Source organism: Marmota monax, unplaced genomic scaffold (assembly GCF_021218885.2).
Source record: "Marmota monax isolate L192 unplaced genomic scaffold, Marmota_monax_Labrador192_F-V1.1 WCK01_AAM20220418_F8-fsc00114, whole genome shotgun sequence".
NCBI classification, from domain to species: Eukaryota; Metazoa; Chordata; class Mammalia; order Rodentia; family Sciuridae; genus Marmota; species Marmota monax.
In genome coordinates, this window is record NW_026694943.1 from 2061119 (window position 1) to 2076741 (window position 15623).

The window sequence follows — 15623 nt, forward strand, 5'->3', positions numbered from 1 at the left end:
CCAACTGATAAATGAAAACCAATAAAAACCCACCTCCAGATACTGGGAAAAGGACTCTTCTGGATCCGACCTGTGCTTGTGGATTGGCCTTAGCTTCCTTTCTTCTAAGTGAATTAGCTTTGTTCAAAATGAAATCACTTACAAGAAAGGTGTACTTGTAAAAAGTCCCCAACATGTAGCAGAGAGAGCAATTTAAATATCTTATTACCATCTCTAGCTAAAAATATCTTTTGAATTCTGGATTCTTGTGTGTGGAGTTAATCTTCCAGCTCAAGTTCACCTTGTTGCTAATTCACCATCTCATTTCAGTGTGTGGGCAATGTCGATTTATGTAAAAGGGAATGTGTCTCATTTTTCCCTGTCTGCAGCTATCAGAAGGTCTGTGCTAGGGCAGGGGAGGCCAGGGAGATGCACAGAGGATACAACCAGCAGATAGACCCTTGTCATGTGTTTAGAATGTCCTTAGGGTCTGCAGCTCTTCCTTTCTTTTCTGTAGATGAGTAAGGGGGCTTTTCATAAATGGGTACCTGAAGAATCAAGTGCAACGAGGTCTTTGGGTGCTGGGGCAAGCAGATCCTGTTGGATGATTATCCCATGTCCATTTTCCCACAACCTCCTCCTCTTTAGTGGAAATATGACTATTCAAATTTTACCCTGAAGGGGAGGCAATCTCATCCCCAGCTCAAGGGTGAGTCCTGATGAATCTGTTTGCATTGTACTTTCTGATATCTCATTGGCCAGAGCAAGTCATGTGATCAGACTGGAGACCCACGTGGAAGGAGGTTGCACTGAGCATAGGTTTAGGGGTGACTGGTTGGGAGCCATGACTGTACCAATCTGCCACACTATTTTTAATTGTTACAAAAACCTTAAGGCAAGCTAAGGAATTTCAACAATGATCATTTGAGTCCAAGAATAGACTTATTGCTACAAAGTCACATTCAGGAAACTGAAATTCAATTCAGAGATTTCAAATGGAAAATAATAATGTGGTTCACAATGAACAGCGTATGTAAGCTTTTGGTCTTAAAATCTTTGCACAGTGCTTTGATGAGAGAGAGAAGCATTGGCCGCCAAGTATAGCTGTTCCCCTCTCTTGTGCCATTTACCACAAGGGTAGTCTTCCCTTGTGAAGCCCATAATTTGAACAATTGACTCCTTTTCTCCCTAACATTCAGAGGAGACCATTATAAATCGAATGGTTGGCCCATGCCGATAATACCTGCTATAAATTATGAAACCTCCAATCAATAATCAGCACTCTCTTCCATTTCATTATAGTAAATGAGCTTTTAGATTGGACTCAGAGTTTAAGTTTGTAACTAAAACAGAATAGGACAATTATGAAGAAACAGAGGTTAGCCTTAAGAGCAAACTGGTAAACAGGCAATTACTATTTGGAAATGTATGTGATTAAGAGAAGGGTTACAGATCTGAATGTAGAATTGAACTAAGTGTGTGGGTCTGGTGGAAAGATTATCTGCCTAAATGCATTTTCATGATTCTATATTCTGTTCCAGAAGTTAATGTAAAAAATCAATTGAATTGATTTATACTAAAATGAAACAGCCCTAAATCTAGAACTAATTTGAGGACCCTGAGGCTTTCTCTATCCATACTAGGAAATCTGCAACTCCTGTCCCTGGAGTTTTGCTTAATAAGGACTTTTGGATTATTGAATACATAGCATGTAAGAAAATTCCAGAGGTGGCTAGAATCCAGATTTACTACAGCAATATTACTTACAAATGTCTTTGAGCTCATCAAAACACACAAGGCATGTGAACATGTATATCCACACACATACATGGGAAGATAAGGCTAAATAGAAATGACGGACCCCCACAGATGCCTCCGTTTGGTGTTGATTATAAAAGCTACAGGGAAAATTTAAAGGGCTCCTGGAAGAGTAGACAGAGGCTGCCAGGCATAAGAGCAGTCTTGTGTGAAAAGCAAGACTGAGTCCCTTGCAAGCATCTGGACATATTCCTTCAGGATGGCTTACCTGTCACAGTTTGCTCCCCCCAGGGTGCTCACGTGTCTTAGATGTGGCCTGTGGCCTTCATTTCTCTGAGTATCCCACGGGCTCAGTTTCCTATAGTCTGATCTGAAGTTTGAATTTTAAAAACCAACATTCTGTCTTAGTGAGATACCCAGTTCTTGGACTTTTTGTCTAAGATTTCTGCACTGACCAGGAGAGGTGTCTCAAAAGTGGTGTGGAATTAAAGGAGAGTCCGCCTTTTCCTGATATGTAGATTTTCTTCACATTCGTTAGTTCAAAGTTGGAAAACATTTGTCTTCTTGTTCCTGACATTGACAGCATGTACCCAGTGTCACCTGAGATTTGCGTTTTCCTCAAACCGGAAGTCTTTTTTTCTCCCCTGAAGAATACTTCAAAGCTCCCACCATTATAGCTCAATCATCACATCCAAAATGTGATTTCCGCTCCTTGTGGAATTGCTGTTTTGTTTGAGGATTCCAGACCGTGCGCAGGCTCTTATATTCCTAGGAATAGCATGGTGGTGTTGTTCATTATGGAGATAAAGACAGTAGATGTATCAGAGTGCAGAGGACAATGTCAATGCAGTCTACCCTTCAGACTACCTGTGAATGTCTGTAAGTAGTGTGTGACCCCTGTTAATATCATGGGATATGGACAGGAGGAGCCTTTAGAATCATCATGCTCAGTACCCCCATTTTACACTTGAGGAGATCTTGGCCAAAGAAGCTGTTCAAGGTCATTTGTTCAAGGTCACTCCACTACTTAAAGCCAAAGGGAATGTCAATTTCATGACTTTCATCATCTAGGGAGCTTCTACTTCACTTTTAGTTTTTCTTACATAATATTTCAAATCAAGGGTTTGAATATATAATGAGTATTAAGAAAAAACCTACTGTATAATGATAAATATGGCCACATTGGTTCAGAAACAACACATAATGGTATTTTCATCCCAGTAACAGATAAACTCTCCATTAATTATCTACCATGCACATAACAGATAGGCCCAGATGGACTTGTAAATGAGTTGTGACTATATTTATCTTTCTATAGATAGCCTTAGACTGCTTCAAGTAGAAGCAGGGAAAAGAGAGAAGGCATAAGGTTCCGATTTGGCACGGTGTCTGGGAGAAGATGGGTTATGAATAATTAGAGGAATGCCAAGATGCCGTTGGAGAGTGGTGGGTAGGAAGAGCTTTCCCTTCAGGGGCATTGAGTAAGGGAAAAGAGGCTTCTTAAATGGGTCCTGTGAGTTTTCTGCTCCAGAATGGAGGAAAGAGCCTGCCAGGCAGGAGACATGTTGGTGATTAGAAAACCAAGATACATGCGGCAGAGGACGTGGATGGCTTGATGGGCAAAGGCCGGGGAGGGTCAGCACTGAATTCTGGGAGGCTTTGGTGATGGTCTTAAAAACAGGGAGCTTGCAGTAACCAAAATTGTGAAAAGAAAAATAAAGATAAAATACTGTGGTAGATGTATTACAGGACAAGCCCCAACAAGAATAGGACAGCTACAGAAGTGCCCAAGTTTCCAAAATAGAACTGTGCTCACCCTTGAAAATGGCGTCCCCTGTTATCAGCAAACATTCCTGGAGTTTTTAGATTTTTCTTATTTCTCTTGTGAATACATTTCACAAGCAAATATCGTAAAACCTAGTTTTCATTTTAAAAGCATATCCAGCCTGTATCTTGTTAAAAATGCAGATTAAAATTAATAATTCATTAGCTTCAAAAGAGAATATCATCTATTGCATATAACCCAACCCTCCCCTTTTACTGATAAGAAATCTGAGTCACAAAGGTGTGAGGTGACCAGACCCTCGCACCACAGCATCCTGGGAAACTTTAAAATGAGGGTTAGCTAAATGACTTTGAACTGCTCCAAGTCCTGTGGATCGTGAGCCGCAGAGCTGAATTGGAGCCTGGCAAAGGCCTGGCTGTGATTCTTCCTGCTGTTAATATGATTAACTGTGAAATGGAGGTGCTGGAAATCTCCAAGTGCAACTTTCCTCGTCAAGGAAAGCCAGTTCATACTCAGCATAATAGTAGTGCTGAGGGTCAATTGCTTTGGTGATGTTCAGTATGCATTTCAGTTAGCCTACACATTCATTTAACCAGCACACCTGTTCTCTAGCCAGTCCAGGTGCAGAGGTGTTTACTGTAGTGGAAACATGTGATCAGGTTAATCACGATCGTCAACTCTGGGGACAGGCCATCAGAACACCGTGAGATTCCCACGCCTCTCTGGGATCCCACAGGTAATCCCTCAGAAGACCCCAGGAGAAACTCAGCTGCTTAACATGGAGATCTGGGGATTCTCAGCAGCAGTGATTCCTGGTCAGCAGAGGTTCTTGGGCAACTTTTTAGAGACAGATTCTTCATCCTCACCCTAGACTGTCTGATTCAGTCAGGCCTAGGATAGGGCCCAGAAACCTGCATTTTTACAATTCCACAAGGAATTTGAATATACAGCTATTTGAAAACTGCAGTCTTAGGCTGGGTTGCAGCTCACCTTGCATGTACGAGATCCTAGGTTCAACACCACATAAAAATAAATTTATAAAATAAAAGGTATTGTGTCCATCTACAATTAAAAAAAATTTTTAAAAAAAGAAAACTGCAGCCTGTATTGTACTGTTAAATACCATTTTGCAGAGACTTAAAAGCCACAGTGAAAGTTAATTATTCCAACAATATCAACCCCTGGAGGAGTCCTGTTGTCATAGACCATGAAAGTCTTGATGGAGACCAAGTTTGCTTCTTACCTAGAAAGTCTTTCTCCCCTACTTTCAAATGGGGAAGAAGCCATTGAACTTGTGGCTGTCATCTGGTGGTAGTTACTGCTGTGCTTGGGATTTTGGAAAGACTTCTGTTTATTTGGCACGCTCCACACAAGCCTGTCAGACGCTGGGGATTTGTGGCATTTGCAGAACTTACAAGCAGGCAACATAAAAATATATAATTCATAGAGTGAAATATTTTGGAGGCCCCTTCACTTTTACAAATTGGCCATAAAACAGAAACCACAGACATAACATTCATATAATCATAGTTGCCAAGAATGAAGAATCATTTGGGGAGGGGCTGATGAGGGCTGCTGGTGTGTACTTCTGTGCACGGCATTCAGGGAAAGATGATGTAGAATTTGTGTGCAGATAATAATGGGATCCTGTAAGCAGGTAATTCCATCCCTGACAACTGGCAAATGCCAGTGAAGAAAATGGGAACTCTAGGTCGATGATTTTTCAAGGTCACTGAGTTGATCATTTGAGGGCATTTGCTTGTCTTAATAAACGATCCCAGTTTATTTATGAATTCACCTATGTTTCCCTATAAACAGCTGCTTCCTGCGTTTTCCCTTTTCTAGTGGAAGTGGTTCATAATCCTCCAGGTGGCTGTGAACTGTGACTGCCCAGGATATCTCAGAGGAGGGCACGCTGGGGCAGAACATTTTCCTACCTTCTTCTTCCATTAGCCGCACTGACACTCTGGGCTTACATTAGCTCACAAGACTGAGTCCTGAGGATGGGGAGAGAGGCTAATGGGCTCCTGTCGGTTCCACTTAGACCTTTGGGGAACTTGGGGAAAGGCTGAGTAATGGCTGATGATACTGGTTGTGATAGCTGACTGTTGAAAAATAGCTCACTTAACGAGGTTGGATATATGCAAGACACAAGAAAGGAAATAGTGTCTCTGTCACCCAAGTCAAATTGCAAGTCCCTTTCACCATTTGATTTCATTGTGTGTAAGTGAGTGTTCTCCTCTGAGCCAGGAGAGGTGAGGGTTAGGCTTCAGTTGTGGCATGCCGCTTTTTAGCTTTGTGACCTTGAAAATGCTGGATGATCTCTTTGGGCCTTACTTTCCTTATATAAATATGATCCTAATATCTACCTCATATTTGAGACGGTGACATGATGTGATAGAAAAGAACGTTCTTAGGCAAGTCCAACACAGATTACACCGGGTGGGGGGAAAGAGGGTGATCGTGCTGGGGGCAGAGTGGAGTGGATGGGTTATTCTGCCTGGCTTCTAGACCTCAACCCCACTGTTCTATGAACCCATAGTCCATGGGGAAGTGGAGGGGCGCACAGGAGAGACTGCAGCTGTCATTAGTAATGCTGAAGGCATAGCTAGAGTAAGAGGCAATGATGCTGTTTGATTCAGGAGTGTGAACAAGGATTAAAAGGGCACCCACAGCGCAGCGTGCAAGGCAGTGCCCACTCTCCATAAAAGCCAGTCCCTTTTTTCACCAGTGATTTTCAGAAGCAAATCTACATTTCTACCAAGAGCAGGGCAGAACCAGTCTCTTGTTACTCATCTTAATACCGTGGCCAACATTAGCACGTTGATTTAGCCTGACCTGCTTGCCCATTTTCAGTGCAAGAAGGTTTCTAGGTAAGTCCTGTTTCTTCATTTGAATCTCCTAAGATATGCTCACAATCTTGTAATAAAGCTTTTACCTGTGTGGAAACCTAGGTTCTTTGGGGAACTGATTTAAATTTGAGAGAGGTTTGTTTGTGATGGCACATGATGTAGTTTTAAAAGTCACAGTCTGACTCCAGAAAACTTAGGTGACAGCACGTTCTGCATCTCTTAATTTCAGGCCATGCAGCTGTATATCCATGGAAATGGAGCCAGCAGGGACAATGTGCTCGCCTTCTTTTCAATTATTGTTGTAGATATAGCTGTGGGTATGATGCAGGGATTTTTGTTCTTATATAATAGCAAATATTCATATTTGTTAAATACAAATGTTTATAACCATTGTTTGGGAGCATCTCTCAAGACTAATGAAAGAATTGAAATTAACATTCTTAAAAACTAACCAGTAAGAAAGGCAAATAACATTCTTGGTTATTAGCAAAAGGAAGTAGGGAGGTGCTAAGCCTGCTACTGTGTCAATTCTTCACACAATTTAGGAGAAATAGTGTTTTCACGGAAGGTTTCTGGGTAAGTCCTGTTTCTTCTTTTGAATCTCCTAAGATATGCTCACAATCTTGCAAGAAAGCATTTACCTGTGTGGAAACTTACATCTTCTTATAGCTGTCCCAGTCCTCATTGTTCAGTGTTGTACTATGAGGCAGGAAAAAAAAAATGCATTCATCCCCATTACTGAGCAGTTTATTTCTATGGAGGAATTCAAGTTTGTTTTTGTGTTGGTGCCCCGTCTTAACCATAGTCTATACCCCACCCTGGCTATAATGGAAAGTCCAAGTCAAAAACACTATTAATATCTTTACATTAGGCTTGAAGCCTAGTTATGAGTAAGGCCCTCCCTGGTTAGACTCATAACTGTGAACATGATGGATTTCTCTGGATATCTGAGTCGCCATAGTTGCCAGAGAGCTTTGGAGGGTTCACTGACTCAACCATTAGTAAAAGTGACCTATTACAATAACCATCTTCTTATCCCAATGACTTTTACTAGCATTTGCTTAGTAACATCACCTGTATTTGAAGATTCTCTTGGTTTCACATTTGAACAGAATCATTGTGTTAATGCTAGACTCTCCATACCAGGCACATTCTAGGCACTGTGGAGACTGGTCTAAAGATGCTGACGGGTCTAAAGAAACATGGTATTGCTCACAGGAAAATGCATAGTGGAAGAATTATATCAAAATGGCACATGACTGGCTGCCAAACGAGTGATAACAGATGTCCTGTTTTACTTCAGTGACTCTTTTCAAATTTATGCAATGCTACTCTGCATGTAAGGTATCTCAGAAAAATAAGTTAACCTATAATTACAAGGCAAAAATTAAAATGGCATATTGTAGGCAAATTTTGAGAATATTTACTATATTCATTAGCTTTGAGACTTCTTATAATCTGCTGTTATGGATGTGTGCTGACAGAAGGCATCCTTTGACTATCTATCATTGGTTTGTTGTTACTCAGTGCTGAGCATTCAAAATGGAAATAATATTTTTATTAGGGACATAAATATTTAATCATAGATGCTTTTCATAATGGCTTCTATAGTCTACTAAAATCATCATCATTGGGCAATTTGGAAAGAAAAGGAAGCAAAAGGGATCCACATTGGAAAGGAAGAAGTAAAACTATCTCCATTTGCAGATGACATGATCTTGTATATAGAAAATTGTAAACAACCCACACATACACAAAGTGTTAGAACTAGTAAGTGCATGCATCCACACTTCAGATAAAAGACCAATATACAAAAATTAATGATATTCCTGTTAAAATGGACAATCAAGTCCATTTTAGGAGAAATAGTGTTTTCACGGAAGGTTTCTGGGTAAGTCCTGTTTCTTCTTTTGAATCTCCTAAGATAAAATTAAAATTAAGAAAATAATTCCTTTTATTGTAGCATCAAAAAGAATAAATTTTTTAAAAAGGAGTCCAAATTGTATGAAGGCTTATACACTGAAATCTATAGAACATCTGAAACAAATTAAAGGAGAACTAAAGGGATAGAAAGACAGAGGACAAGGACTCAATACAGGTAAGATGGCAGTAGTCCCCAAGACCATCTACCCATCAAATACAATCCCATCAAAATTTCAAAGGCTTATTCTGCAGAAATTGAAAGCTGATCCTAAAATCCTATAGAAATTCAGGGGACCCAGAATGGCCAAAATAAGCTTGAATGAAAAAGAACAAAGTTGGAAGAAGTCATTCTTCCTAATTTCAAATCTTATAATGAATTTATCATCATCAAGACCATGTGATACTGGCATAAGAAGAATCATATACATCAACAGACAAGAACTGAAAGTCCAGAAATAGCCGCACATTTATGGTTAGTAGGTTTTTGACGAGGGTGCCAAGCAGTTAAATGAGGAAAAAATATTCTTTTCAACAGATTGATATACACATGTAGAGGAATGAAGTTAGCGTACCTCATACCATATTAATTAACTCCAACTGGGTCGAAGACCCAAATGTTATTACTAAAACCTATAAAACATATATAGAGAAAACTAGGTATATATGTTGGGATCTTGGATTAGGCAATGATTTCTTAAATATAACACAATGAATAAGCAACCAGAGAAAAATTAGACAAATTGAACCCCATCAAATTAAAAACATTTCAGGCTTCTAAGGATTTATCACATCAAGAAAATTAAAACAGAACTGCAGGATGGGAGAAAATATTCAGAAATTGTTTATTTGCAAGGCCAATATACATATAAATGTCAAATTATTAAAATGTAGCAATAAAAAGACAATCTGATATTACAATGGATAACAATTTAAATACTCATTTCTCCAAAGAAAAACACAATGACCAAAAAGCACATGAAAAGATGCCAAACATCATTAGTCACTGGAGAAATGCAAATCAAAACCACAGTGAGGTACCACGTCATACCCACTAGGATGTCTATAATAAAACATAAAAAAAAAACAGGCAATAACAAGTGTTGGCAAGGATGTGGGGAAATTGGAATTCTTTTCTATTGCTGATGGGAATATAAAATAGTGAAGCTGTATAGAAAACACTCTGGCAGTTCTTCAAGAAATTAATCATTGGGTTACCATAGATCCAGCAGCTCCAGTCCTAGGTATATACACAAGAGAACTGAAAACATATGTCCACACAAAAACTTGTACACAAATGTTCATAGCAGTATTACTCATTATACCCAAAAGTGAAACTAATTCACATGTCCATCAACTGGTGACTACATAAACAAAATCCAGTACATTCATACAGTGTAATATTCAGCCATATACAAGAACAAAGTATCCATTCATACTACAACGTGGATGAACTTAGGAAACATTCTCCAAAGTAAAAGCAAGATTCAAAAGCACAGTTAGCACATTTCATCCCGTCTGTTCCCTCACCCACTTGATATGGGTCCTTCTCATTGAGATTGATCCAGCGTTCCTTGCTCTGAAGTTGAGGGAAGAATCACGGGTGGTTTGATGCAAACGTCTCATGCTTTCTCTCTTGTTCTTCTCGCAGGTACTGCCCTTCCCCAGCCAGGTGGTGTACAACAGGGTGGGCAAATGTGGCAGCCGCACTGTGGTCTTGCTTCTGAGAATCTTGTCAGAGAAGCACGGATTCAATTTGGTCACTTCAGACATTCACAACAAAACCAGGCTTACAAAAAATGAACAAGTAAGTTGACTTTTCCCCTTGCTGGAGTGTATTTTGCTTCAATTCATTTGTGTAATTAGTGGGTCTCTTACAGGATGTCCTTCAAGCTCCTGCAAATTAATACCAGAGTTTCAATTTCATGCTGTTCTTTTGCCAGCGTGTAGAAGGAAATTTAAGACTTGTGTAGGAAATCTAAAAACCGGAAGTCTCCCTGAAATGATACTTGTTTCAGGACTGAGGAAAGACAGTGTACACTGGTAATTGTCTATTTAGCTAAAATTACATAAACCGTAAGCTTACCTCACTGAGCTGTAAGTCATGTGCCACCTTCTTTTCTTTTAACATCTCTTCCTCTGCATTTTCTTTCCAGTATCCTAAATCTTTACAATTATAGGAAAGAAAAAAAAAACTTTTCCTGGACTTGGAATCCAGTTGGTGATGGGTAACATGAGTTTGCTGCTGTAGAAAATTCAGAGAATCTTAGTTTTCAAAAGCAGCATTTGGATTATCCAATGGTAGCAAGTGGACAAGTGTCGGGGTAGGAGTGCTTTCCTCCACCAGGAAGCTGTGAAGGCTGATTCAACTTTGGAAACCTGTACAGAGGTCGGGGAGACTCTCCACGGAGGTGCTCTGCTAAGTAGAAAAGCCAGGAACCATGTTCTCATGGTCATTTTACAGGGCCAAGTGTGTCAACCTGGTCTCAAAAAGTTGCCTCTGTTTCCTTAGAAACTTGGGGTGAGCATCTACCTATGACTGCCACCCACAAGAGGCACATGAGTTGGGGTGTACGCAAGCCTTGTGATCTGCTGTCAGGTTGGTTATGAAAGTGTCTACCCAGGTGTGATTCTTCAGACACAAACCTCACCTTGGAGGCATCCAGAGTCTCCCAGGGGGAGATCCTTCCAACTTACTAATGCCAGCTTTCTCTTTTATTTTGGGGAAGTAGGACTGTTTTAAGATAGTCATGGAGCCAATATGATTGCTCTAAAGCTAGTATGTTCATCATCATCCACAGTATAAAGACTGTCATGCCCATTTCTTTGAAAACTCCCATGAAAGAGTCTCTAAGTATTAAGTTAAAAAGTCATTATCAGTACCAATAGGTAATAGGCTTCTCCAGTGAGCAAAAAAGTATTTTGAGCTTACCTCTTTGTAAGTTCCATAGTCAATTCTCTATAGGAAAAAAAATAGCACTAAAAGAAATATCACATTTTATGCACAACTTTGTTTATTAGGGACAGATTCTCTTTGATTTCTTTATTTGATTGAAGAGCTAATATGATTAGGCTGGTTAATGCCTTTTAACTACCTGAAAGAACGTAACTATAAGTAACTAGCCTATATTATTGTCACTTTTTCATGTTTATTGAATTTAGTTTTCCTTTGGATCCAAGTCTTAGCGCCTGCCTATCTGAGTCTGCTTAAATATTCCTATATGTGAAAAACATATGTGGTACTCAGGTGCCTCAAAAACTGGAGGGCTAGAGTTTGGTTTCCACTGTTGAAAAGTGTTCAGGTAACCCAGAGAATATAAGACAAAGATAACTGAAGAATTAGCCATGGGGATATTCAGGAATGTCCTAGAGGAGAGAATATAAAATATAATATGTGATGATGCTGTAGGATTTTACACAAATAAAAAAGACTTTATTTTAAGCCTGAGAAAGTAAAATACAATTGTTATCATAAATGTACTAATTAAGGTGAAAAATTAACAACAATTTATTCCCAGTGTCTAAATTGTGAGATCTTGAAAGGGTTAAAGACAGAGTCATCCTTCTCTTAAATGTAGGTTAGCTCTCATCTGTTTGGAATGGTCGGCTTGTCTGGAAGCCAGGGAACAGACTAGACAATCTTTTTAGGTTCTTTCCAGCACTGTGTTTCTGTGATATATTTATACAACTTCTACCATAATCTGTGTAGTATATAGTTGAAACATTTTTGATTCCTGTGGTCAGGGTAGCCTAGAATATATTTCATTACATAGTTTTTGCAGATTCCTATTAAATTATAAGGCAAGTTTTTAAAAATCCAAAGGTAAAGATACCATAGGAAAAAAACCAAATATACAATTTTGATGTAAAAACTATCATAATGACAGTATGACAAGAAGCCCAAGCCTGAAGCACTTCAGTAATTTTTAGAGAAACCTGTTCTTGGCTGTGCATCCCGTTTACTAAAGTTTCAAAGTGCATGAAACAAGCAGAGAAATAAATATTATTTTAACTTAATATATTCAAGAAATAATTTGTGCAATGAATAGCTCCTCTTCTTGGTAATTTATGAAAGGAATAAGGGGGAAGTGATTTAGGAGACTGTTAAAAATTTTACAGTCTGTAGTTCTCACCCTTAAACAGTAGAAACTCTTGAAAATTTGTTCCCATGGAAACACTGTTCTCTAAATAATAATAATAATAATAATAATAATAATATTCTGCTTCAGGTGCAGTAGGAATCGCGCAGGTTCTTGTGGGCTGGCCCGTGACTGTACCCACCCTGTAGAATGCTGCTTTTGTGAGAAAACGTGTTCCAAGTTGCAAACTACTCACTGAAAAATGAATGTTTCAGTGGAGCCCATTTATAAGACTGGAATCATCTGTACCATTTCTTTCAGACACAAAGGAACTTCTCTGGGCCAGAGTTAAATCCACACATACTTTTCCCTCTGGAGGATAGCTGCATCACACACACACACACACACACACACACACACAGTACTAACTGTTAAAAATCTATTTAATGGAATAAGACAGGGAAGGGATTATTAAGAAGGAAAGGGAGAATGAAGACACCAAATGTCAGGATGCCTATAAAAATCCCATTACATCTGCTCTTCTAGAAATAGCAACACCTTTGAAGTTTGTATTTTGGATAACTCCTCCTCAACAGAAGAGCCTGGAACTGCTGCTGGCCAAATGTTGGGCCTTCGCACAGAGCACAACGCAGACCCACGATGATGTCATTTCATGTGTGGCCTAAACCCAGATTTCAGTTTCTTGGGCAGGCTTAGATGGTCTCTTACCAGCTGGAGATTGTATACAGTTTGAAAGATAGGGAACTTTTCCCCAAAGGACCTGGGAAGTGATTGCCAAAAATCCTCATAGCCATCTCTGCTAAGGGTCTGACACTATTTCAGAAACTTGCTCGAAGGAAAAGGAAGGTCAAGGGGCCATAGTGGTATCACAGCAATAAGAATCCACCATTATTTCATTGTTGTTGGAGATGGGTTAAAGTTGTTGGCATACGTAAAAGATTGAGAAAGCAGATCATTATACTGTTTGCATTTCTGTTGAAGTCCCTGAGGATTACAAACTGAAAACGTTATTACTCCCTTTTACTGTTTTGGACCAAAAAATATACCAGTGAGTATGTATGATTCCCTATTTCATGGATGAGAAAACTAAGAGGACTTGATTAATAGTGACTATTGTGGCATCGAAACTTGAACCTGAGCTCTCCTGAATCCAAAAGCCAGTCTCATAATGCAAGTAGTTAGTCTGCACAGTAGAATCTCCAGTAGAGCCTTTAAAACCCAGAGTTGCAAAAAAAAAAAAAAAAAAAAAAAAATGGCCCTTCTCCTAGAGATTCTAGGGCAGAGTCTAGAAAACTCTCTCTCTCTCTCTCTCTCTCTCTCTCTCTCTCTCTCTCTCTTAATGAAGTGTCACAAGAGTTGTATGATTCAGTCAGGTTTAAGAAGCCCTGTCAAAATCCTCCGTCAGCATTTCCTTCAGTGTGTTCCTGCAGATCTTAGTCCCCTAAAACAATGAAGAAAGAAAATGTCATGGTTCAATAAATTTGGGAAATGATGTATACCTTGTCTCCCTCTAAGAGATTCACAGTACTTAGTCACATTCTAAAGAGTCTGGGAATTAAAAACAGGAACAGAAAAATAAAGAACTGTATAACTTGGTTTCACCTAGCATTTCCCAGTCTTCTTGGGTCAGGGACTCCATGAATACTGTGACTCTCCTTAAGAGCTCACAGAATTAGCATCCATAGTTTAGGAAATGCTGGACTTGTCTACATCCTTCCATCAGTCACACCGGTAAAGGCTACAATTTCACTATGAACTTCACATCTTCTCTGACTCTATTAAACAGCTGTTCAAATGATCTAAACCTTGAAAAACATTCAAAGATGGGAGAGGGAGCCATTCTATGCCCACGCACTCTAGGTTGTGTTAGCTGCTTGGCCAAAAACAGAACAGCACAGAATTCCTTTACATTTTTAAAGTTCTCTCCCCACTGTCTCACCCACTAAAATTTACAAGTTTACACTTAAAAAAAGAAAAGAAAACAAAACTTACCTAAAGAAGCCATATTCAATTTGGAAAAGGTCTAGATGCCAGAGGAATTCCTCCAGGCTTCCCCAAGTCCTGGGCCTCTGTTTAATGGAGAAGCTTCACTTGTTCATTTGTTTATTTATTTTTTGTTTTGTTTTGTACTGAGGATTGAACCCAGGGGCCCTTAACCACTGAGCCACATCCTCAGTCCTTCCTTTTTATTATTTATTTTGAGACAGGATCTCACTAAGTATCTCAAGACCTTAAGTTGCCAAGGCTGGCTTTGAACTTGTGAGCCTCCTGCCTCAGCCTCCCGAGCCTTTGCTGTTATAGGTGTGCACCACAATGCCCCCACACTCATTAATCTTCTTTTTTTTTGGGGGGGGGAGCGTTGCTAGGGATGGAACTCAGGGGCACTCGGCCACTGAGCCACATCCCTAGCCCTATTTTGTATCTCATTTAGAGACAGGGTCTCACTGAATTTCTTGGCACTCAGCCTTTTGCTGAGGCTGGCTTTGAACTCGTGATCCTCTGGCCTCAGCCTCCCGAGCCACTAGGATTATAGGCAAGCACTGGCTGCTTATTTATTTTTGAAGCATATATCTCCATTGTATGTCCGTTCTACTTGGTGGATGTTTATTAAGGACCAGCCACTGATGCTGGATATTGAGTAGCCAACACCATACTGGATGCTAGTGTACCTGACTGCTAATCCTTGAAGCCATATTATTAGGAAAGTATTATCACCCCATTTTTATAGGGAGGGTAAGTATGTACAGGGAACTGATTAAAATATAACAAATCAAGAGGAAAGGGGAAGAACAAGACTTAAAATTAGGGTCACATCCTGGAGAACTTTAAATGCTATGTTTAAAAGTCAGAACATTTCTCAATGAAGTTGGACTTCACTACAAAGTGGTTCTTATCCACGATGGACATCCATATCTGCTGAGGAGCTTGTGCATATTTCTATGGATATTGACCCAGCTATTGCCCTTCTCAGACTATTCCCTGAAGACCTTAAAAGAGCGTACTACAGGGATACTGGCACATCGATGTTCATAGCAGCACAATTCACATAGCTAGACTGTGGAACGAACCCAGATGCCCTTCAATAGATGAATGGATAAAAAAAAATGTGGCATTTATACACAATGGAGTATTACCCAGCACTAAAAATGACAAAATCATGGAATTTGCAGGGAAATGGATGGCATTAGAGCAGATTATGCTAAGTGAAGCTAGCCAATCCCTAAAAAT

At 39.6% G+C, this 15623-nt stretch overlaps 1 protein-coding gene across 1 annotated transcript in view; it reads left to right on the plus strand.

Moving 5' to 3' along the window:
• The window catches only part of Ust (uronyl 2-sulfotransferase), a 277477-nt gene that overhangs the window by 154984 nt on the left and 106870 nt on the right, over positions 1-15623 (plus strand). The window contains exon 3 of the mRNA XM_046427401.2: positions 9947-10102. Within this exon, the coding sequence (XP_046283357.1) occupies positions 9947-10102 (156 nt within the window). The remainder of the gene's footprint in view (positions 1-9946; positions 10103-15623) is intronic.